Genomic DNA, 22114 nt, shown 5'->3' on the forward strand with positions numbered 1-22114 from the left:
TGCAAATACCTAAAGCAGAGCAGAGCAAATGAAGAATGAGATGGGAGCCTTTGAGCAGCATCTCTGTGAACACTTCTGAAGGGAAATAAAACTACCAGGCAGACTCTCTGTGCTCAAACAACTGGAAAATACTTGCCATAAGCTGTGATCCAGGCAGATGGTTTCCCCCAGTGAAATCTTGGGTCTCCTAATGAAAAAGTGACTTCCCAGATGGATAGAAGTATTCCCTCGGGTTCCTGCTGCTACATTAATGAGCAGGTATTTTCACCTGCTTTAGGGCTCTGTTCTGAGCTTCCAGAGGTGAAGCATTACAAGCTCAGCAGAACGTCTGTGCTCTGTATAAGAAGGATATATTGCCTGCTGGGTTTAGCTTCCGAGGAGAGAGCTCTGCGAAGCCGAGTTGCTGATGGGGTCAGTGGTGGCTCCACTCCTACACAAGCACAGCAGCTCCATGCCAAAAGCACACACAAGCTCTGGATGCTTGGATGCTGAGATGATCGTTGGATAAGACAGTGTCAGAAGAAACACAGGGGGGACCCTTTGCAGATTCCCTTACCTTGAACCATATTCCAGAGCTCTGATTTGTTTATTCTTTTAAATAATCACAGAATCCTGGAATAGTTTGGGATGAGCTTAAAGCTCATCCAGGTCCAACCGCCTGCCACAGGCAGGGACACCTTCCACTAAAGCAGGTTGCTTTAAGGTCTCTTGCAAACCATTCCAGAACTCTATGATTTTCAGTGCCCGTCTGGAAAGCTGGAGATCATCCGCACAAGGGGCGGCAAGGGGCAGGGATCATTTCCCTACAACCACTGGGCAATACTTACTCTTCCAAGAAAAAAAAATACTCTTTCCTGTAACGATTATGCAGGGCAGGAGCTCTGCGCACTCCAGATAAGGCCTAAGGCATGAGCCAGCAGTGTGTGAAACGGGGAGACTGGCATCCTGCTAGCACTGCACACATGGGCTGTATCACCAGTGAGGGGAGGAGCAAACCAGCACCGAGGACAACTACCACTGACCCAACCTCGTGGTTATTGCTCCTTGGAGAAGGAACAGCTCCCAAAACTCTTGGGAAAAAGAACCGGGTCCTCTGCACCTCAGGAAGGCAGAAGGTGGCGATGGGAGCTCAGGGGAGCCCATGGGGATTCCCAAGTGTGTGGCAGCCCTCGGGACAGGATTTTGGGAGAAGTGCTGAGTCCCAGGAGGCAGGCCCAAGTGGCCGATAGCTCCTTCCCTGCCAACTCCTGGCCTTCCGAATTGCTCTTATCGGCTCCTCACAGGACAGCACTGAAATCCCAGGATTTCCCTACAGCTGCACACACCATATTCCAGCAACACAAACTACCACAACCAAAGTACTGATGCAATAAAAAATAAACCCCACTTGGTCCATTTTCTGCCATACATCACACCATAAAAGCTAAATGACAACCTGAACCGCCGGTCATCTCCCAGCTAGGAGCACATGGCTCCAATTCATACTGAGAAGCCTAAACTGCCACAGAGCTTCTCATCAAAACCTCCAGGGATGGAAGTTTTATTGCAGCCCAACAACCTGCAGAGAGCCAGGGGCTCCTTCTACCAAAGCCCTGCATGGGGAAAGCTCTGTCCACACAGGCTGCACAGTCCAGAGCAGGAATTCCCAATCCAGCCTCCCAGGAGCTCTGCACCACATCAGACACTGAAGATATAAGTTTTCCTTCATCGATGGCACCCCTTGCTCACAGCCTCAGATGTTTGGGCACTCAGCAGCTGTGAAGCTCGGAACAGAGAAGTAAAAGCCTAACCCATCAATCTCATTTATAGTACAAGCTACAAATAAAGCCCTTCACTGCTCACTGTTTTCCCCATGGTGAAGACAACGTGTGATCATCTTTAAAATGATAAATACTACAAGGTGAGTAACAGCTACCTAAAAGGAGTCCCAGGGGAAGGCTGCAGAATTGATCCTATATTACATGGCTGCTTAAGCACTGCTCTTCCCATCCAAAGGCTGCAGTAAGCTCTGGGCAGGTTTAGTTCATCAGAGTTTGACTTGGCCACACTGAGAGTTCCCACTTCAGAACACTGAGGAAACACACACTGGTGTGCTTGAGATGGCAGAGGCAGACAGTGAGCAGGAGCCAAGAGCCAGCCCTGACTGCTCAGGGTGGAGCAGGCAAGCAACAACCCCACAGATTCAGCATCTGCACTGGAGTGTTCTGGCTTAACAAGATCCTTCCAAACTCTGCTGCTGGTGGTGGTTCTTATATCCTAAAGGATGTGCATGTAGATCCTCCAGGCATACATTGTTTCCAAGACATTCCCTTCCTCCTGCCTTATGGTTAGTGACTCCCTGAGCCAGAGAGCCTGCAACATGTTTAATACAGTTATTTTTGTCCCAAGCACATTCATCCATTTTAGTATCCCCCAACTGATTCCCCCATATGTTGGAATCAAAGTCAGGCTCTGCAAGCGCTGGGGCAGGCAATGAGGGATTTATGTCCCTGCTCACTATGGGCATGCAGCAGCCCCAGCAGCACTTACCCTTGCACCTCCAGGATGGGGCACCCCAGTGGTGGGAAGAGACCATGACCCATTTTTCCTTTGCCTTGAACACTTTATGCCTAAGGAATATTTATTATAGGAGAAGTGCTGGAGCAGCTCTGCTCTGGAGCCAGGCTGAGAGAGCTGGGCTGGGTCAGCCTGGAGAAGAGAAGGCTCCTTAAGGGGAGACCTTAGAGCAGCCCCAATGCCTAAAGGGGCTCCAGGAGAGGGGCTTTGGACAAGGGCCTGTAGGGACAGGCCAAGGGGAATGGCTTTAACCTGCCAGAGGGGAGACTGAGATGAGCTCTTAGGCAGAAGCTCTTCCCTGTGAGGGTGCTGAGGCACAGGGTGCCCAGAGAAACTGTGGCTGCCCCATATCCCCTGGCAGGCGGTTGGAACTGGATGAGCTTTAAGGTCCCTTCCACCCCAAACTATTCCAGGATTCTATGGACAGACACAATGGTCCAAGGCATCAGCTTTTGGAGTCAACAGGGATTAGAGCATTGAGGGAAACGTGCTGTGCCTGAGGAGAGGTGACATTGAATCACGTCGCCTCGTCTTAGTTCAGTAAATCAATGTTAAAGCTCGCTCATTTCTGGAGCAATAAATCACATCCCGCTTTGAAGAAACAGCCTCCACACCATGACAGATCTCTACTAAACTCAAGACAGCCAGTCCCGAGTTCAATCCCCACTGATGCTGTTGAGGCAGTCATGAGAGATCCCTGTGATGTAACACCTGGGAACTAAGGAGTTCCTCAATTCTACCCCAGGCAAGGCCTTTCTCCCAGTGGGAAGACTCGGCAGGCCCCTGAGCAAGGATAGCAGCACAATCAGTCTGCTAACTGCAGCAAGGAGGTTCTCCTCCACATCTGAGGATAAATAAGGAGAGGCTGGAGCAGCACCAACACCTTTGCTCCAACAATGGGAGCATGAGTCACTCCTGGCTTTCTTTACTTTTTCATTTAACATGCCACAGCTAATACCCCGCTGCAGTGTTCCATGGATGTTCCCGAGCTGCTCATTAACATCGTATCTCTCTTGGTAGCTGCATCTCTGACCATATGAGCTATTAAAGCTACTCCAGGACTGCTCAAACTTACTCTCCAGAAACAGCAAAAGGAATCAAGCAAAATCCCCTTCAAATCACTGGTGAAACCAGTGTCAGGCACAGACATTACTGAGTGCCAGAGGAGAAACAACAGAACTGGCATTTGCCAGTACAATGTCCTTGGACTCTAACTCCTGCAATCACTGTGTTCACAAACCCTCTGAATGGGCAATACAAGGGCAGAGTTTTCCAAGAGGAATTCAACCAAAATACTCCGATGCTACAGCAGCAACACCCTTGTCCAAGGGGAGTACAGGAGAACACTTCAGTCAGGCTGATGGGTGCTGGAATGAGCCATGTAAAAGGCATGCTGAAGTGCCAAACATCACTGAAAATGCCACTGCAGGACAGTCATAAATGCCTTCCAGATGGAGAGTTGTGAGTCCACAGGGGGCATCATGGAATGGTTTCGTCTGGAAAGGACCTTAAAGCTCATTCAGTACCAACCTCCAGCCATGGGCAGGGGCACCTTCCACTAGAGCAGGTTGCTCCAAGCCCCATCCAAGCTGGTACATGGATGCAGAATAACAAATTAAAAGGATAGGAAGGAGTTTAAGATGACCCTGAAGTGTGGGTATTTAGCAGAAAAACGGAGGCTATTTCTTTTATAAACTGACCTTACAACATGAGAACACACAGAGTCTGCAGGAAATCCTGCTCCAAGAGAGCAGAAGTTCTGCATTACAAGAAATCAAATTAAGATGCTACTCCAGATAGTGTCTTCATCAGGCAGGTAAGGACACAATTTGCCTGTCAGATTCTTGTAAATACCTTCTGTTTGATTTGCTTGTTCCATTTTCTTGTTCTTGTGTTATTCATAAACTACACCAGAATACGGAACAATGCATTAAAAGCTTTAATTTGAAAACTGCAGCTCAGAACCCACAATTACACTTTAAACTATGCAAGTGCTGTGAGCAGCGGGCTTTTATGCTATACCCACAGCCTGAATGATCTCAAGTGAGGGGAGAAGGCAGAAGGCAATTGATGAAGGGTGAAACGTGGTTTTCTCTTCCAGTGCTAAAGCACAACTTTTTGCTTTGAGCTGGGTGTTGATTTTATGCATGGAAAGCATGAGGTAAGTCCTGCTAAGCCAGCACACAGCAGAATGTTTAACCAGCGCAATACACTACACGCAGCAGCATCCTGGCACGATGCTCTTCTCCACCCACCTGCAGCATGAACAAAACTGCAGAACACACATCCCAGAGCAGGTAGACAACAGAACACATCCCACAGTGCAATCACAGGGCAACTGCACCCAAAACCAGGTTAAATTGACAAAGAGCTGCTAAAAATTACTTCTTGTTCACAGCACTCCGCTCCGGGGTGTTACTGCTCTGAGGTGCAGCACGTATTTCAGCCTGGAGAAGTACTTCTGCTTCCAGAACAGGACAACAGGCAAGGGGAGGGGAGAAGGAAGACAAGGATCAGACTATCAAAGCACATTTATAATGGAGATCTTACATCACCTGATATTCAAAGTCTGCCACCAGTAAGATGGCAAGCACCAGAGCGTGAAGCTGATGTTTTACCCTGACCACACCAGGGCAACGAGCTTCCCGCTGGCAACCCGTGACCAGAGTTAGCAGAGACCATGCACAAACTGCACCTTTTGTCCTTAATGACAAACAAACCCAAAATGTCAAGCTTCTGCTAAGGTATTTTCTGGGTGGTTTAGCAGCTATCTTCCAACAGCATCCTTTATTAGTTTGGTAGAAGCAACCCAAACATCCTGTCCCTGCAGGGACAGGCCAAGGGGGAGTGGCTTTAACCTGCCAGAGGGGAAACTGAGATGAGCTCTTACGCAGAACTTCTTTGTGAGGGTGCTGAGGCACTAGCAGTTTCAAACTCTCCCCTCCAAGGTTTAAGTCCTATATTCCTTGCACAGTCAGTAACAGGGCCAGAAAGGATCTACCAGCTGCTGAATACCTCCTCAGTGGGCTCTGCCTCCAGGCTCTGCCACTTGTGTGAGCAAAGGAAGAACAAATTCCTTCTTGCAAATCAAAGCTGCAGCTGCACAGAGCATGCACAGGGCCAGGCTGCATCAGCACTACTACTGCACACCAAGCCAAAGATGCTCCAGAATTATGTTGGTTAAACTAAGTGTAACCTCAGACACAGGTAACACTCTTAAAAACCCATGCAGAGTCTTGCAGCTAAGGCACATGACCAGAAAGCACCACAAACTATTCACAACAGCCACCTGGAAACCACAGCTGAGAAACAGGAAGACAAAATTTACCATTTTGCTGGTGATTTAAGCAGTAAATGTAACTAACTTCAGCAGACCTGAGCCCCAGACTCACAAACCACCACTGTGCTGCCCAAACCAAGAGCAACGCAGCACTATTAAGACTAATAAAGTTCTTGAGCTACAGAGCATCCAGTGTTCTCTTAAAATGATTAAAATGAACAAATCCTCCTTAATTGTATTAGTGTTGGCCCCCGGAGGGAACAGCTTGGTTGCTAACGGAGAGAGAGACCAGGCATCTGAGAGCAGGCTCCCAGCCTGACCTGGCCACTCTCCTGCCCTTCTTTTCCTGCTATGGCAGTACCCAGCTCACAGCAACCCAAGCTTTGGCTCTCCTCTGTGCTACAGAAGGGGCTTTGAGATGAACTGCTGCAGATGGGACTGCAACCTAACATAGAGTAGCTCCAACTCACTGAATCCAGTGACAAAGCTTCCCCCAGGTCAGGGTTTCACCCTGAGCCTGGCTTTCAGCAGGCTGCTGCTGAGCATGAACACCCATAAAGCCAACACCTTCTCCTTTCCCATCTGGGATGCTTCAGAGCACCATCCTCAGGAGCAAAAGCACTGCTGTCACCCCAAGCTATGCATGGGACACCTCGTCTGCTACCTAAGGCACCTCCGAAGTACTCTCCAGATGCTGGCTGCTGGCCATAGAGTCCCCAGAGCTGCAAAGGAGCCACTTTTCTTACACTGAAGTCTGGCTGCCAAGATGCTGAGATACTGAAATGCAACTGTACACCTCTGAAACCCAACTCCCAACACACCTCCCACTGGAATTCTGCACTGAGCATCCCAACAGAGCACTTTAAAACAAGCACATAACTTGAAATAATAAAAAAGGAGCCTAATGTGCAAAAGAAATGCTGCCAGCTCTATTTTTAGGCAAACCAGTGTTTCTACCTCCCCAGGTCCAGAGTGTTCCCTTGGGCTATTCCAAGACCAACCCAAGTCCTTAAGAGCTTTCAGTGAGTCCGATGACATGGAGGAGGTAAAAGCTTGAACTAAACCAAACAGAAAAGTGTTCTAAACAATCTGTATTTGGCAGCAAGTGCAAGGGGCTGGAGATCTCAACCGGGAAACAGGCAACCTGCGCTCCAGGGTTCCCTCTGCAGCAAGCTGGATGTTAGAGATTCCCAGGGCCAGATCTGAGCTTGTGCCTAAGCCAAACCAACATCCTTTAGAATATAGAAACACAGAAAGGAAAACATCTTTGGGTCCTGGGAGGGATGGAGAAGGAATTGCCATAGGAAATGGTCATAAAACCCAACACGTGGTGGATGGGACACCCAAACACCATTTCACATGATGCTTTTTCCCCGCACTGAGCTTCCTCCACAACTGTGCTGCGATGTACACTTCTGTCACTTGTCTGCAGCCTACCTGGTTCTGCTGGAGGTCCAGCAGAGAGGAACACAGCCCCAAACCTAGAATCACACAGTGTGAAAACAAAAACAGGGGTTCAATTTCCTATTTAGATGGCAGATCTCCTATTGTCCTATGACAAGCAGCCACTCACTGTCCCAACTACTTTTATTTCAGGGCAAGCTGCTGCACTAACATGCAGAAGCACCAACAATTTTCCATCAGTGCACCAATCTTTTTAAAATTCGAGCCAAATGAAATATTCCAAGTCACAGCGTCCTACAACAAACCTTCTCACAGGAATAGGCACGTCCAGTAAGCACATCCCAGCTGAGGGCAGCAGCACGGAAAACATCTAAGGGGCTGCGAAAGTGGAAGAAAACCAATGATGCTATAAAGCTGTTTCCAAGAGCAGGAAGTAAAAGGGGAAGGGGATTCCTGTTTGCCCACAGCGCTCATTGCAGCAACATCCTTGCTGCTCTCGCTCTACTCCAAGTGATGCTTTACAAGACTAGGAACAAAGAGTAATTCAAGGCAAGGTGGTAGGAGCTTTTCAAGGAGTGGAAAAATTGGTGGGGATCAGTTTGCCTTCAGACCGCAGCACTCCTTTTCAGCCACACAAAATCATCTGATTCTCTCTACCCCTGCTTCAGGATCACTGCAGCCTTTGTCTCCAGACACTGAACAGTCCCCCCTCAAAGGGCTCCTCACCACAGTTCCCACCAACAGAACTGGGGGCTCACTCTCAGCTTGCAGAACATGTTTTAAAGACAAGAACATGATATTCTCTTCCATTACAGCCTATGAAGTTTGTATCCCTACTGCTGCTTCACACTGTAAATAACTTCAGCACAGATAAAGTCTATAAAAAATGGGTTTGTGCTTCACCACATATTAGCACAGCAGGTACAACGCCAGAAGCTCCACTGGGAACATGCAACACCCAAAGCAAAGCTCTCACAAAGCAGCAGCAAGACTTCACAAACCTGCTGAACTCCACACAGCTTCTGACAGCTTATATTTATTTCCAGCTCCCTGTTCCCATTAAACCCAGGACCAACTCCCAAAGCATATGCCATAAACCAACTCTCTCAATTATTCAGAGTCATCTCCCTATGGCACTGAATAACTCAATAATCGCTGTTAAATGAACACGATGTCTAATGGGGCACCTCAGCTCAAGCCATGTCCCAGAGATGCGTGTTTCAGGCTCCGGGAAGCCACCTCATCACAAAATCAATGTATTAATACAAAGCACGACCTCCGCCAGCCGCAAAACCCACAGCGAGTTTTGAAGGGGACCTCACAGCAGCTCTGAAGGAGCTTTTGCCTGGGGTAGAGAGAAGAAAAGAGGCAGTGAAAAGCCAGCAAACCCCATCCCCTGACAGCACCCAGCCATTCTGTCAGTGCTGGCTGTCCCACATAGGAACTGCCCCCACCTGCAGGTGCTTTAACTGTATTTGCAAATCAGTTTTCCCCCGAGTCAAACATCTCCCAGGCTCCTGCTGTTACACTTTAACCAGGTGAACACAGCGACTGGAGTCCTGTTCTTCCAGCTCCAGCTTCCATTTGCTCCAGTCCCCATTTAACAAAGGAACGCAGGGAAGGACGTGTGATTCTAAAGCAACAAGAGCAGCTGCTTTAAGTGCTTTTGGGGTCAGGCTCCCCAGCTGATCTCTAAAGGTAGGGCTCAACCAATTGGGAGTTTCTTGAGATTGAGAGCCTGGGAATTGTTTTGATAATACAGCAATTCCTCTCCTCCCCTGAGATTGCCCAAGAGACATTTGCCAGACAACCTGAGCGCGCTCGGCTCTGGCCTCGGTTAATAAACTGCTCACCCTTGTGGTTCACGAGGGGATCATGTGAAGAATATATTTATTTGAAAGTTGCAGGGCTAATATGTAACCGCTGTGACTCGGGTTGAGCCGGGCTCCTGCACACTGCGAGCCCAACGGTGCGCAAACACCCCCGGACTCACCGGCTCCTCCACCCGGGCCTCGTTTGCCTCTTTCTGCCAGTGCCGGCACCAGCACCGACCCTCCGCGGGTTTTGCCATCGCACGGCGCAAACCCGGCTCTTAAAGCCACCGTCACCTTTACTCGCCTCTCGGCTCCTGTCCACGCACTGGGAGCTTGTTTTTAACGCCCATCAAAGCGCTTTACTCAAGAACCAAGTCTCCTTTGCGGCTGGAAAACAACCCAGAAGCCGAGAAGCAGAAACCCAACGCTGGGGCGAGGGATGGCGGCTGCAGGAACACCGGGAACGGGGCGGCAGGGACGGGCCGTGGCAGTGGGGGGGGGGGGGGGACCGGCCGCTCGTTTCCACGGCGGGGGATGCCCGACTCTCCTTCCTCCGAAGCTTTGCGGCTAACACCGCTCGGAAACCCCGCGGCGGCGGCAGCGAGGCAAAGGCCGCTCTGCCGGTAACACCGGCGGCTGCAGCCCCGGGAGCCGCCTCCCCAGCGGCCTTTCGCCACGGGAAGGCCGGGCCGAGGAGCCAAAACCCGGAGGCCTCCGGAGCTCGCCGGCTCCCGCAGCCCGGGAAGAGACCGGGAGCCACCGGGCCGCGGGGCCTACGGGCCCGCTGCCACCACCGCCGCCAGGCCCGGCCGCACCGGGCCCGGCCGCGCCGCCGAAGAGGCCCGTGCCCGCGGCAGGCCGCGCGGACAGGGACGGGCGGACAAGGGGCGCCGTGCGGAGGAGGGAGGCGCGGCCCGGCCGCCCGCAGCTCGGCCCCGCGGCGCTGCCGCCCCTCACCTGCACATGATCCGCCATCTTGCTCCATTCATGCTCCGCTCCCTCCGCCTCCGCCGGGCCCGGCACGCCGCGGCCCCCCCGCCCTGCCTCGCCACAAAAGGCACAGCGCATGCGCCAGCCGCCGCGCCATGACGTCACGACGGCGGCGACGCAAGGGAGGGTTTGTTGACATGGCGCTTAAAGGGGACGCGCCTCACCCTGGCGTCGTGACCCGGTAACGGCAGCGCCGCTGGCCTCATTGCCAGTACCGGCGTCCCCGGTACCGGTGATCCCAGTACCCCCAGTGCCCCGCACCAGTGCTCACAGTACCAGTGCTCACAGTACCAGTGCTCCCGGTGCCCGGCACCAGCGCCCTGCCCTCATGGTCTCAGTGTGCTGCACAAGCGGCTCCCAGTTAAGTGGCCGGAGACAAGCCTTGTGCCCAGCAGCACCTGCACCAGTGCTCCCAGTGCTCCCAGTTACCCCAGTTCCCCCAGTTCCCCAGCCAAGGAGCACACCTTGTGTCTCCTCCAGCCCTGGCCCAGCACTGGGGCAGCATCCGGGGCTTCATGGTGGTGGGCTTCAGACCTGGTGCTGCCGACACCCAACCAAGCACCCTTGGGTGCTCCTTCTCACGAGGCTGGGGTGCTCTGGGTGCCCCCACATCACCCCATAGCACCCCATCAGCCCCTGCTGTCCCCATGTCTGGACAGAACCCCAAACCCCTTCCTTCCAGCTCCAAACCACCCTCCCCACTCACACTCTTATCTCTTCCCACCTGCACCATGGCCAGTCTGGAGGCTGGGGCTGCGCCAGCCCTTACTGGGAGCCCTGGGTCAGGCTGGGATTGCTGGGAGCAGGCAGAGGGGCAGAGCTGGGGGTTGTTACCCCAATGGAGCGGCCCTTGGAACTGCCTTGGTCCTGTTTCTCAGCTGGGTAAACTGAGGCACGGTGCTGGCCGGGTGTGGGGCTGGGCTCACTGCCCGTTATGGGGAGCTCATGGGGCAGGAAGCCAGAGCTCAGCCACGAGGAGGAAACAGCAGAACCCAAAGCACACGTCACACGTCACGACCCGGCACGATGGGTGCGTGACCTCAGAAGGCGGAGGGACAGAGGCAGAGGATGCTGGTGGATGGGTGATGGAGGAGGCGGTGGTGAAGCAGGGGGTGCTCCACCTGCAGCTGCAGCAGACCTTTGGCAAGGTGAGGAGGTGGCGATGGGATGCTCCGTGCATGGGGGCCCGGCTGGCCTGGACACGAGTGTTACGTCTGATGGGAATGGGATGATCCCAGCCGTTGATTTCCCACCCATCCATCAGGTTTCCACTAGTGCATTGGGCAAGGGGATGGAAGGTGCTGGGGACATTGCAAAGAGAACCCTGCCAGTGGGACCCCCCCGGAGGATCTGCGGAGTGGGCATCAACTGGTGCAGCCCCCAGAGCATCCTGTCCTCAGGGGGGGTTAGCAACGGCTCCTGCTTGTGCAAGAAGGGGAAGGAGCACCCAGGGAACGGGCAAAGAAGATCCTGGGTCCCTATGGCCACCTGCAACTGGGGCTCAAAATGCTTCAGGCAGGGTGCAGGCAGGGCTCAGGGTGCAGGCAGGGCTCAGGGTGCAGGCAGGGCGCAGGGTGCAGGCGCGGTCCCGGCCCCGGTGCGGGCGATGCGGAGGAGTTTGAGCTGTTCAAGACTTCCTCCGCCGCTGCTTCCTCTCCCCGCGGCCGTTGCTGCCGCCTCGGGGCGCGGGCTGGGAGCGGTTTCAATGTTGGTGCTTCCAGGGAAGATGGAGCAAACGAGGGTCTGGGTCCTTCAGCACTGGAGGCTGTTGGATCCTGCAGGCACGGGATGGATCCCGGTGCCGGGACGCTGCTGGCTGGGGCTGTGCGCCAGGGGTGCTCTTCCTCGCTGCCCCATCCTGGCCAACCAGAGAGGGTGAGGGTGCAGGACCCTGCCTGGATCATGGACGGGTTTGCGCCAGTCTCCTCCCACATTGGAATGCGTGTGTGATTCCAAGGGGATAAAAACTCCTGAAAGGGTGACAGCGGAGCTGGCCAATGCTGGGCTTTCACCCCTGGAATCCTAGGGTAGCTTGGGTTGGAAGGGGCCTTAAAGCTCCTCCAGCTCCAAGCCCTGCCACGGGCAGGGACCCCTTCCACTGGAGCCGGGTGCTTTCCTTGCAGACACGAACAAAACCCCCTTGACCTTGCCCCCTCTGCTGCTCCCCTGGCAGAAATGGAGGAAGTTCTGGGGTGTCTTGTACCGGGAAAGCTCCTGCTCCATGGCCCGCCTGGAGCTCGTGGAGGGCTCCGCACCTGAGAGGCTGCGCAAGGGCGACAGCAGCAAGAGGCTGGTCAAGCTGAGCGACTGTGTGTACGTGGCAGAGGCAAGCAGTGATGCCGCCTGCCCCAAGGACACCGTCCCCTTCCTGCTGGAGACCACGGACAGGAGGTACCTCCTGGCCACCGACACCACCGAGGCGGCCGACTGGATCCAGAAGCTGTGCTCGCTGGCGTTCCTGGTACGTGCTGGATAGGGATAGCTGGGCTGGGGGCAACAGCAGGATCTGTGTGGAGGCATCCCGGGGGGGTGCTCACCCGCTGCTTGTCCCTGTCCAGAGGAGCAGGGAGAAGCAGGCAGCAAGCAAGGAGGGTCAGCAGAGTGCACTGGACACCGATGGAGAGTTCTCCATGGAGGAAAACTGCCTGTACAGTTCCCGGAGCAAAGGTAGGTGGTGGGCGGAGGGGAAGGTGCCCTAGAACTGGGTTTGCTGGCACAGGAGGGCTCTGTGTTTCCTGCAGCATCGCATCACCCATTCCTGGGTGTCTCAGCCAGTTTTTCACCCGTGAGCAGCCCCCCTTGCGGCTTCTTGCAGGCAGCGTGGTGGAAAGTCTTCTCCCAAAATAACATCTTCCTGCTCTGTGGTTTGGCACCGCTGGGTTTTGCTGAGCTATCGGACTGCTCCTGCATGGCAGGGGCCCGCAAGCCCTTATCGGTCGGACAACCACTTCCTCGCCACCACAGTATCTCTCTGGGGTGGGAGAGGCAGCTCTGCTCCTTGCACGTGTTAACACGACCCTCTCCACCCCCAGCTGGCTCGGAGCAGGCTTTCAAGGTGACGGTGAGGGCCACCGAGTCCTCTGAGCGCTGCCGGCTCTGGGGCCGGTGCATCCTTCAAGCTGGCAAAGAGGCACTGGAGCTGCGGGATCCCCAGACCTTGGAGACCCTCTACAGCTGGCCCTACCGCTTCCTGCGGCGCTTTGGGCGGGATAAGGTAAGTGGGATCTGGGACGGGTGGGCTGGGGTGGGCTGTGGTGCAGGACCTGATCCTGTCCCTCCCCAGGTCACCTTCTCCTTTGAGGCCGGGCGGCGATGCGCATCCGGAGAAGGTAATTTTGAGTTTGAGACCAGGCAAGGCAATGAGATCTTCCAGGCCATTGAGCTAGCCATCAACGAGCACCAGAGCCGGGGGGCCGAGGAGCCGTGGCGGGAGGATGGTGCACCCTGGTCCCATGGCCATGCCAGGATGCCCAGTTGGGCACAGGGGCGTGAGGATCCTGACGGTGGCACCAAGTGCCCCTCGTTGGAGCCAGCCTGGGAGAAGGTGGGGAAAGCCAAGCTGGGAATGCCCCTCAGCAGCTCCTCTAGGGCTGGGGAACCATCAGGCTCCTTCCTACCCTCCCATGGTGACAACTGCCCCTACTCTGAGCCCCGCAATTCCCTCCGGAGGGGAAACGCCCCAGTGCTGGAGAAGGGCTGGAGGCAGGATGCTCCCTCCAAGGCGAGCACCGAGGCTGAGTACGCTGTCCCCTTTGATGCCATCGCCAAGGCCTTTGGAGCTTGCAGGTTCAGCAGCGTGGCCCATCACCCTGAGGATGCCCCCGACCCCCTCTACAACAGCATCAGCATGGCCGGGGGTCAAGCAGGCAAAGAGCCTCCTCCCCACCCCAGTGCCCCCAAGCCTGAGCACATCTATGATGAGCCCGAGGGCCTCTCCTCTCACACCATCTACCATGAGCCCGAGGAGGTGAAGGGGGAGGCGTGGAGGCTGCAGGCAGCCCCGGAGGAGCCCACGGGGCACGAGTACCCCTACAGCGCACAACGGGATGACTATGCCGTGCCCAAGAGAGCGGTCCCCCTGCGGCAGCCCTTCCTGCTGCAGGGCAAGGAGTGGCTGGGGAGCACTGACTACGGCAACGTGGTCCTCAAGTTTGCCAGGAAGAACCTGCAGTGAGCGGGAGGAGGATGGAGAGAGGAGAGGAACCCCCGGTTCACCCCACAGCCGGCACCCCCACCCCCGGCAGAGCTGAGACCCTCCCAGCTCTGCGCACCCATGCAGGGGATGGGGTGAAGCGCTCCTCCTCCCGAGCATCCCTCGTCAGCGGCGGCACATCTGGCCAGCTGCGGCGCCGGCAGCCGGGGATGCGCCCGCTGGGGGGCACTGTGCGCCCGCAGGACCGGCAGGGAGGGGACAGACAGGCAGGGACCCCCCCTTCAAACGCCCCACTCCTCACCCAGTCAAAGCTCGGGAACCCCAGCCCTGCCTGCTGCGGCCCCCCCTGCACAGCCCCGGGGCGCTGAGCCCATGCTGGTGGGTGATGCTTAGCCCGGGGATGCACATTCCACAGTGCAAGATGCAGCTGGACCATTTACAGCCTCAGGTTGCGCATCCCACATTGCAAGATGAATGTGGACCATGCACATCCCTGGGATGTACATCCCGCACTGCAAGATGCAGTAGGTGGCCTGGCACAGCCTGACTTGCTCTGAGTCAGCCTCTTCCTCCTTCTCCTCTCCCCTTGCCAGGGGACATCCAGCCCTGGTGGGTCCCTCCCGGCAGGTCTTCTATGGAAGGCAAAGAAAAGGCATGAATTATTTATAATCTCTTTCAATCAAATAAATGCTTAGGTGCTTGAGTTAATTTCCTGGATCCTGAAAATCCAAAGTGCCGACTTTTAATAAGTCAAATTAAGAGCTTTATATATTACACTGATTAAAACTGTATCCATCTATCACATGCTGGATTGAAGTGAATGGGAAATGTTGGGGTCCGTGCTCCCCTTCTGCAGGCAGTGGTGGGCTCTGCTCCCTGCCCCAGCCAGGACCACACAGGGCATGGGGATGCTGCCTGTGCAGAAACACCTAAAATTGGTCCAAAAAGGAGCAATAACAAGTCTCATGGAGGTTTGAACATCAGCCCAAGGAAGAGCATGGAGCAAGGCAGGTCTTGCCATGCCCTGGGACTTTCCTGGCTGGCACAGGCAAGGTTTAGGAGGTGGCAGGGTGAATCGAGGGATGAGAGATAGCTCCTCAGCCTATGGCTTCCCAACCTTTCCCAGGTCTCTCCCTACATCAGCGAGGGATGATCCCTGTCCACAAGCCGGCTGATTCCCATCTCCAAAGGGAAGGGAATGGGAGCATCTCCTGGGCAGGAATGGGAGCATCCAGCGGTGCCCCTGGCTCAGTTAGCTGGAGCGATGGGATCTCCTGATGGCATGATGCCATTCAGCAGGAATCAATTGCTTAAGCATGTGCTATAATGAATTAGTGCTGATGATGGAGGTTATTTATTATTAATCAGTGTTAACACACTCCTCTCCTGAGCCCGACCCCACTGCTATTTTTCTTCATTAACCAAAGAAATAGAAACACCTTCCATACTCCGCTTCCAGATCCTCCGGGTGTAATGAGATTTGTAGCAGGGCAGCAGGCTAACGAGGGTGGGATGGCACTAATCACATTCCACAGAGGCAGCAGCAGGGGCTGGGGGGGTGCTGCTGGAATAGGTTCCTCACAGCATCCCCTGCCTGCCCTGTCTGTGTGGATGGGGAGTTTAAGGTGGAAAAGGGGACATATCCTGGAGTATCAAGTCCAGGAAAGGAGGCTGGAAGGGCTGAGAAAACAAAATCAATGGGAAGGAGGGGTGGAAGAGATGACAGCTCAAAGCCCTGGACAAATGGAGAATGTTTTAGTCTGATTAGGGAGTTATTGTCATTATTGTGTTATGATTATAAATCACAGCTCATCAAAACAGGTTTGTTCTGAGCATTAAGATTTGCCCCTCTCCATGGCCTCCCTCCAGCAGTGAGGCAGAGCTGCATCCCAGGGTAAGGACTATGGACCAGGGGTGTGCAGAAAGCCAGGAGCATCCCGGGGGAAGGCTCGGCAAGGCTTGAAGAGGCAGAGCGAGGAAAGAGGGGTGTGAGGATTGCTGGGATAGAGTGAGGATGAGGAAATAGGAAGGAGCAAGCTCGCTGAGCAACCAGGAGGGGGATGCTGCTTATGGCCAGGAGACGATGCTCCTGGGGCCAGGCACCCCAGGACAATTCTCCTCTCCCTGCTCCACACACCTCGTCGAGGCAGCTCCTTTTTCATCCCTGTCTCCTTGGATTAGAGATGTGCTCCTTTTGCTCCGCAGCCGGATTGCAGGCGCCACGCTGCAGCTGCAAACTGCATTAGTGTCTTGCCAAGGAGGTCCTAATGCTATTAGGAGGGAGGCATTAGAGGTGCTAAATGACAAGCCTCTAATCAGCCCTGGGATTTATCAGTCCCAGGCCTTGTGCAGGGTGGAGCAGGGCTCTTCATTCAAAAAAATTACCTAATTGGGAGGGTCTGGATTCTCTCTGCCTGTCAGCCTTCTGCAGCGCCTGGTGCCTCTCTGGGATGGGGAGCAAATGAAGCTGCTGCCAAGGCTGGAGGATGAGGAGCAGGGAGGTGGCCAAGTGAAGGTACACAGCTCCTCGCGCCATCCAGCCTGCTTTTTCTTCTCTTTTGGTGGCTTGAGAAGTGCAGGAGTGGTCACTGCTGAGGATGGCAGCAGTCCACAATATATGGGAAAACAAGTGGGGAAAGGAGGCTGTTTCCCCACTGCCTGGGTGCCCATAAAGAGCGGGGCTGCCTTCCTGCCCTTGGCTTCAGCAAAATTAATTGGCAATTGCCAAAGTCCTAAACCCCAGCTTTGCAGGGGGAAGGAAGCTGTAAAGGTGCGTGTCCGCAGCCGTATTTCCTTCACTCCTCATTGATCCCGTGGCCTCTGCTGCCCACGGCTCGGCTGCAGGGTGATGTGCTCAGACCCTGCAAACCCACTGCATCGATCTGGGGAGCTCGGGCAGCCCACACCTCCTGCGGCTGGGAGCAGGACTGGAGCAGAGGCTCTTGTTCTCCTTCCACCAACAGCTATAATGTGTGTGTGGGGGAAAGCCTACAGCTGCATGGGACACATGGCATCAGCAGGGAGACCTTCAGTGCCTGAAGGAGCTACAGGAAACCTGGAGAGGGGCTTTGGACAAGGGGAATGGCTTGAACCTGCCAGAGGTGTGACTGAGATGAGCTCTCAGGGAGAAGCTCTTCTCTCTTTACCATTTTCCAGTGACACGTATTTGACAAAGGCTAAAATACCAACATTGTATTACAGCAGCGCTGCACGGAGCCCAGGAGAGCGTTGTAGCTCTTTGGATATTCCATTCTGCTCCTACACTGTCATTATGGGAATCCCATTACAGGTATCAGCTGGACCCTAATGATGGCAAAGGGGGAAGCAGCCAGAGCCCTAATTTCAGAGTCCTGTGTCCCTGCCTGTCCCCCTGCAGCCACAGAGCCACCACGGGGCAGGTTGTGTTTAAAACCTCAATTGAATGTGGGGATGTTCCTTCTCGTCTCGGCTGCAGTGGCTGCCTTCAGCACGTTTCCTGTGCCTCAGAGTGAAGTGTTTGAACAGAAACTGCTCTGTATATTTTACAGAGCTCCTCCACCTGCAGATTTTGGGTAAGTATAGTACCAATATCCCCACCAGCCTCCCCACAGCCCCCTGCCCAGCCTGATGCGTTAGCAAGGAAAGGGAAAAAACACCTCCTGAGCACTCTTCTGCTGCAGCTGCAACAAACAGCAAAGGAGGCTGCTGGAACCTGCCCTTCCCCAGCCAGGTCGGTGCCCAGGAAGGGTTTGCTCATTCCATGGATGCTGCGTGGGTTTGGTGGGGGGAACCCGGGGTCCCTAAAGAGTCCCAGGGCTTGTGCGTTGTGGCACCGGGTTCGTGTACCTGGTTATCAAAGGCCATTCCCTACCTAGTGCCAGGCTATCCCTGCAGAGCAGCGCTACCTTTCCCAGGGACACAGCTCATTAGAAGAGGAGCCGGGAAGCGGCTGGATTTCCACCCCGCTGCTCCCGGTTATCGCTGTGAAAGGGGAGCCAAGACCCAGCAGCTGCTGAGAGCTGAGGAGTTAGTATTAATTTCAAGCAAAGCATATGCTGTGTGTTAACAACCCTCCGTGCTGCGGCACAAGGGCCAGCACCAGCCAGATGGCTCCATGTGCAGCGGGAGGGATTAATGCCCGGCTCTGCCGCCACGCCGCGAGGTGCGCGGGGACCGAGGGCAGGGGCTGCGGTGCCCGGGGTCACCACCAGCGTCTCACATCGCCCGTAGTCACAGAACCCCCCTGGGTTAGCACTGAAGCGAGCGTCCTCCCCACACATCATTGTGCGCTTGAGCCCAAACCCCCCGTGTGCTGGGTGCATCCCCAGAGCTCAGGGAGGGGCCTCCCCCCCACCTCTGCTGTGCGCTGGGGTGGGAGATTGAGATGAGCTCTTAGGCAGAAGCTCTTCCCTGTGAGGGTGCTGAGGCGCTGGCACAGGGTGCCCAGAGAAGCTGTGGCTGCCCCATCCCTGGCAGTGCTCAAGGCCAGGTTGGACACAGGGGCTTGGAGCAAGCTGCTCCAGTGGAAGGGGTCCCTGCCCGTGGCAGGGGTTGGAGCTGGAGGAGCTTTAGGCTCCCACCCACATCTCCTGGATGTGGAGATGGATGGGGAGGTGTTTTCCAGCTCGGCTAGAAGGTTTGAAAAGTCCTGAGCCATCTGTGAACACTTTGGCACCCAGGACCGCAGAACACATTAAGAGCTGCTTTGCTTCCTTAACTTGCCTTGGGAAATCATACTGATAGGTGTTAATGTAGGGTTCAGAGCAGCGTTTCCTCTCTGAAACACAGCAATTGCACCCAAAATAGCTGGTGAGAATAAAGAATGGGTTCCATTTTTACTGGGCAGCATGAGCTGATGCCATGGAGCCTTTGCACAGAGCTGTTGCCTGACTCCACTGACCCTGGGTGGGCTCAGCCCACAGCTGCCCATTGACAGCATGGACAGGAGCAGGTATGCAGGGAGAGCGAGGTCTCTTCACAGCAATGGGGACTCATCTGGACATGGATCCTGACCCAAAGGGTTTCTCCTTTCTGCCGGTCCTGCCTCAGCTTCCAGCCAGACCCTTCTCCTTGGGAAAGGCTGGTTTGCAGAGCTGTTCCCACGGGTCCCCCTGCCTCGTGTTCTTCACCCTTTGGCAAGATTAATGTCCTTGGAGGGCTCCAGAGATCCTGCTGGATTAACCCACTCCACAGCCTGTGCATCTCCTGCCTGGAGATGGACAACAAGGGATCACACTCAGATCCTCTGTTCCTCCCTCCCTCCGAGCCTTTGCCCTGGATCAGCATCGCTGTCTTGACCCCGGAGACCAGGAAAGGGGAGGCAGGAGCAGCACGACTGGAATCGGGAGAGCATCTCCAGGGGAGAGGGGTATAAATAGCAGCTGCTCTGTGCCAGTGACAGGAGCGGGGAGGTGGAGCCCGGGGATGTTATCAAGGGCAGGCTGGGAGCGCTGGGTTATAAATAGGAGCAGTGAGGGCATGGCACTAATGAGGGGTTGGGCTGACGCCGGCCCTGTGATTGCGCGATGCTCCCAGCATGGGGCGGAGAAGTGATTTGTCCCAAAGCCTTACGGGAGGGAGGGACCCGGCAAGGGAGGGGTGCCCTGGCCGTGTCCCAGGGATGCAGAGGTGGCACTAAGGGGTGGCATCATCAGGAGGTGCCAGTGTGGAGGTGGTGGCGGGGCAAGGAGTAAAGCTCACGTCTTAACTGCAGTCCCCATTAGTGGAGCTGGTGACTGAATCACTGTGTCCAGGAGCTGCAGGCAACAGTGAATTGCAATGGAACCCCTGAGTCACTGAGTCACAGATCCACTTCTCCCTGAGTTCTGCCCCCGTGGGCACCCCAGACTCCTCCTGCTTCAATTGAACCCAGGTCTCCTGGCCCTGCTGCCAACATCAGCTGTTTCCTCAGCTGCTCCCGAGCCCACACCTTCATCTCCTCCCCACGTCTTCATCCCATCCCATAAACAACACTCCTGGCTGCAGCCCCCAGCCCATGTGTAGGACCTGCTCCCCAGCATTTCTCTCTCCCAGCAGCATCACACCAGTGTCAAACACGAAATCATAGAAACAATATGTTTCTGTTCAAGCTGCTGGGGATGCAGCCCAGGGCATGGTCACCCCCGTCTCCTGCTCCTGATTCCCTTCCATCCTGCTCCCTGCATCCCACCTTCCCTGCCCATCTCCTGCCTTCGCAGCCCCAGGGCACAGCATCCCTGCCTCAATAGAAGAGACTGGGGCTGAGAAGCAAATCCAGGTGCAGAATCAAAGCTCCCTTTGTAATTCAAGCAGCTTTTCCCCATCTCCGGGTGCTGCTGCCAATCCAGACTGGATTAGCATGCTATCCGCTGTCTGGGATGCGGCGGGAAGGGAGCTGAGACAGCGAGCACAAATAAACAAACTACACAAAGGGCTGGGAATGCTGCGGATCCTGGGGGATAAGAGGCACCTGGGTGGAGACTGGCTGAGGTGCCCGGTGGGAAAAAGCACTTAAGGATCCCATTTTACTTCATTGTTCCCCATGAGCAGTCATCCCAGCTCCACAGCAGCCGAAAGGCCGGTGATGCCTTTTCTGCTCTCCTAGAACTCCTTACACATGACTCCCAAACCCTTGCATTCCTATGTATCTCTGCTGTAGGAACATCAGCTCAGAGCCGCTTTGGGGGACCGCTTACTGCCCAGTCTGGGACTGGTAATGAATAGAAGATCAGTGGGGAAAGGCTGGTTTGGGCTCAGCCTGAGCTCAGAAGCCGCCAGCGCTGCTCGCAGCCTGCTCAGAGGTGCTTGGCTCACGCTGCTCCTCCTCAGCAGCTCCAGGCTCTGCTCTCTGCTGCTCAGCTTCCCCTGGCAGCCTGGGGCTCCCAGGCCTGGCTCCTTATGCAATGCAGCTTCCATGCTTGATGTGTAGGAGTGGGTGAGCAGAGAGGGATTGATGGGTGAGAGGGGCTGGAGAAGCAGGAGCAGAGCAGCTAGGGGGGAAAACAAGCAATAAGAGAATAGATCTCCATGGGGGGAATTGGGGATCAATAACGCAGGAAGCAGAGTGCAGGAACCCTGAAATTCCCTGGTGAGAGTGAATGGGGAGGGCACTTAGCCCAGCAGAGTAAAGGGCATAAAGTGGAGGTGGAGGGGCTGTTAGCTGATGGCCAGCGGGGCTTTGGGGACCTCAAAGAGATGATGGCTGCAATAATGCACTGTAGGTTCCTGCATATGCTGGAGGGGCTGCAGGACGAGCCGGGGGAAGGCAATCAGGTCCTTGGTAATAGGTTTGAAAGGGGGGTGCTGTGCCAAAGATCTGCTCCCTGACCCCGTGGAGCCTGAGGATGAGGGTACAGGTGCAGGAGGCTGCATCTCTGCTGCTTCCGTGCCAGTGCAGGAATAGTCCTGGTGTGAACGGGGTCAGTATTGCATGACCAGGTAATTCTGCTCCTTTTCCTGGGCACCCCCCATCTCTGTGGAGCCAGAGGTGGGTTGTTCAAAGCCTCAGTCCTGGTATGAGCTCAGGCAAAAGTTCTCCCCAGTGAGGGTGCTGAGGCACTGGCACAGGGTGCCCAGAGAAGCTGTGGTTACCCCATCCCTGGCAGTGTTCAAGGGCAGGTTGGACACAGGAGCTTGGAGCAAGCTGCTCCAGTGGAAGGGGTCCCTGGACGTGGCAGGGGTTGGGACTGCATGAGCTTTAAGATCCCTTCAACCCAAACCATTCCAGGGTTCTATGACTCTATGTCTTGAACCATTTTAACCGTGTTCACTCTGCAAACAGCCTGGCTATACTCCATGTCCCTGTGTGTCCGTACATTATCTCCTACACCCACACCACCCAGGCCCCCCCATCCCCTGGGATCCAACATCAAAGCTCGGGGCTGCTGCTTTGCTCCCACGAGGGATGTAATCCCCGCTCTGAGCTGCGCATCCTCCTCTTGATGCTTCCTGACACCAATA

General features: G+C 55.1%; 1 protein-coding gene and 1 long non-coding RNA gene across 2 annotated transcripts; both read left to right on the forward strand.

The window, feature by feature from the left end:
* Nucleotides 1-10967: 10967 nt before the first annotated feature.
* On the forward strand, nucleotides 10968-14249 carry DOK2 (docking protein 2). Its single transcript, XM_057412642.1, has 5 exons — nucleotides 10968-11192; nucleotides 12218-12505; nucleotides 12603-12711; nucleotides 13077-13258; nucleotides 13328-14249. The coding sequence occupies exons 1-5, from the start codon at nucleotides 11130-11132 to the stop codon at nucleotides 14216-14218; spliced, it is 1533 nt and encodes a 510-aa protein (XP_057268625.1). The 5' UTR covers nucleotides 10968-11129; the 3' UTR covers nucleotides 14219-14249.
* A 13-nt stretch (nucleotides 14250-14262) lies between these two features.
* On the forward strand, nucleotides 14263-14905 carry LOC130600935 (uncharacterized). Its single transcript, XR_008972552.1, has 2 exons — nucleotides 14263-14725; nucleotides 14756-14905. It is a non-coding gene; the product is annotated as an uncharacterized LOC130600935 (long non-coding RNA).
* The last annotated feature ends 7209 nt before the right edge of the window (nucleotides 14906-22114 follow it).

The sequence above is a fragment of the Pezoporus wallicus genome, unplaced genomic scaffold (assembly GCF_028554395.1).
Source record: "Pezoporus wallicus isolate ANWC-B61680 ecotype Strahan unplaced genomic scaffold, APGP_CSIRO_Pwel_v1 contig_13296, whole genome shotgun sequence".
Lineage (NCBI taxonomy): Eukaryota > Metazoa > Chordata > Aves > Psittaciformes > Psittacidae > Pezoporus > Pezoporus wallicus.

What these genes read in the sequence shown, in the direction of transcription:
- DOK2 (XM_057412642.1), top strand. Translation starts at nt 11,130, where the DNA reads ATGGAGGAGGCGGTGGTGAAGCAGGGGGTGCTCCACCTGCAGCTGCAG. An exon ending in TGTGCTCGCTGGCGTTCCTG is followed by an intron (nt 12,506 to 12,602) that starts GTACGTGCTGGA and finishes GTCCCTGTCCAG; the next exon opens with AGGAGCAGGGAGAAGCAGGC. An exon ending in GTACAGTTCCCGGAGCAAAG is followed by an intron (nt 12,712 to 13,076) that starts GTAGGTGGTGGG and finishes CTCCACCCCCAG; the next exon opens with CTGGCTCGGAGCAGGCTTTC.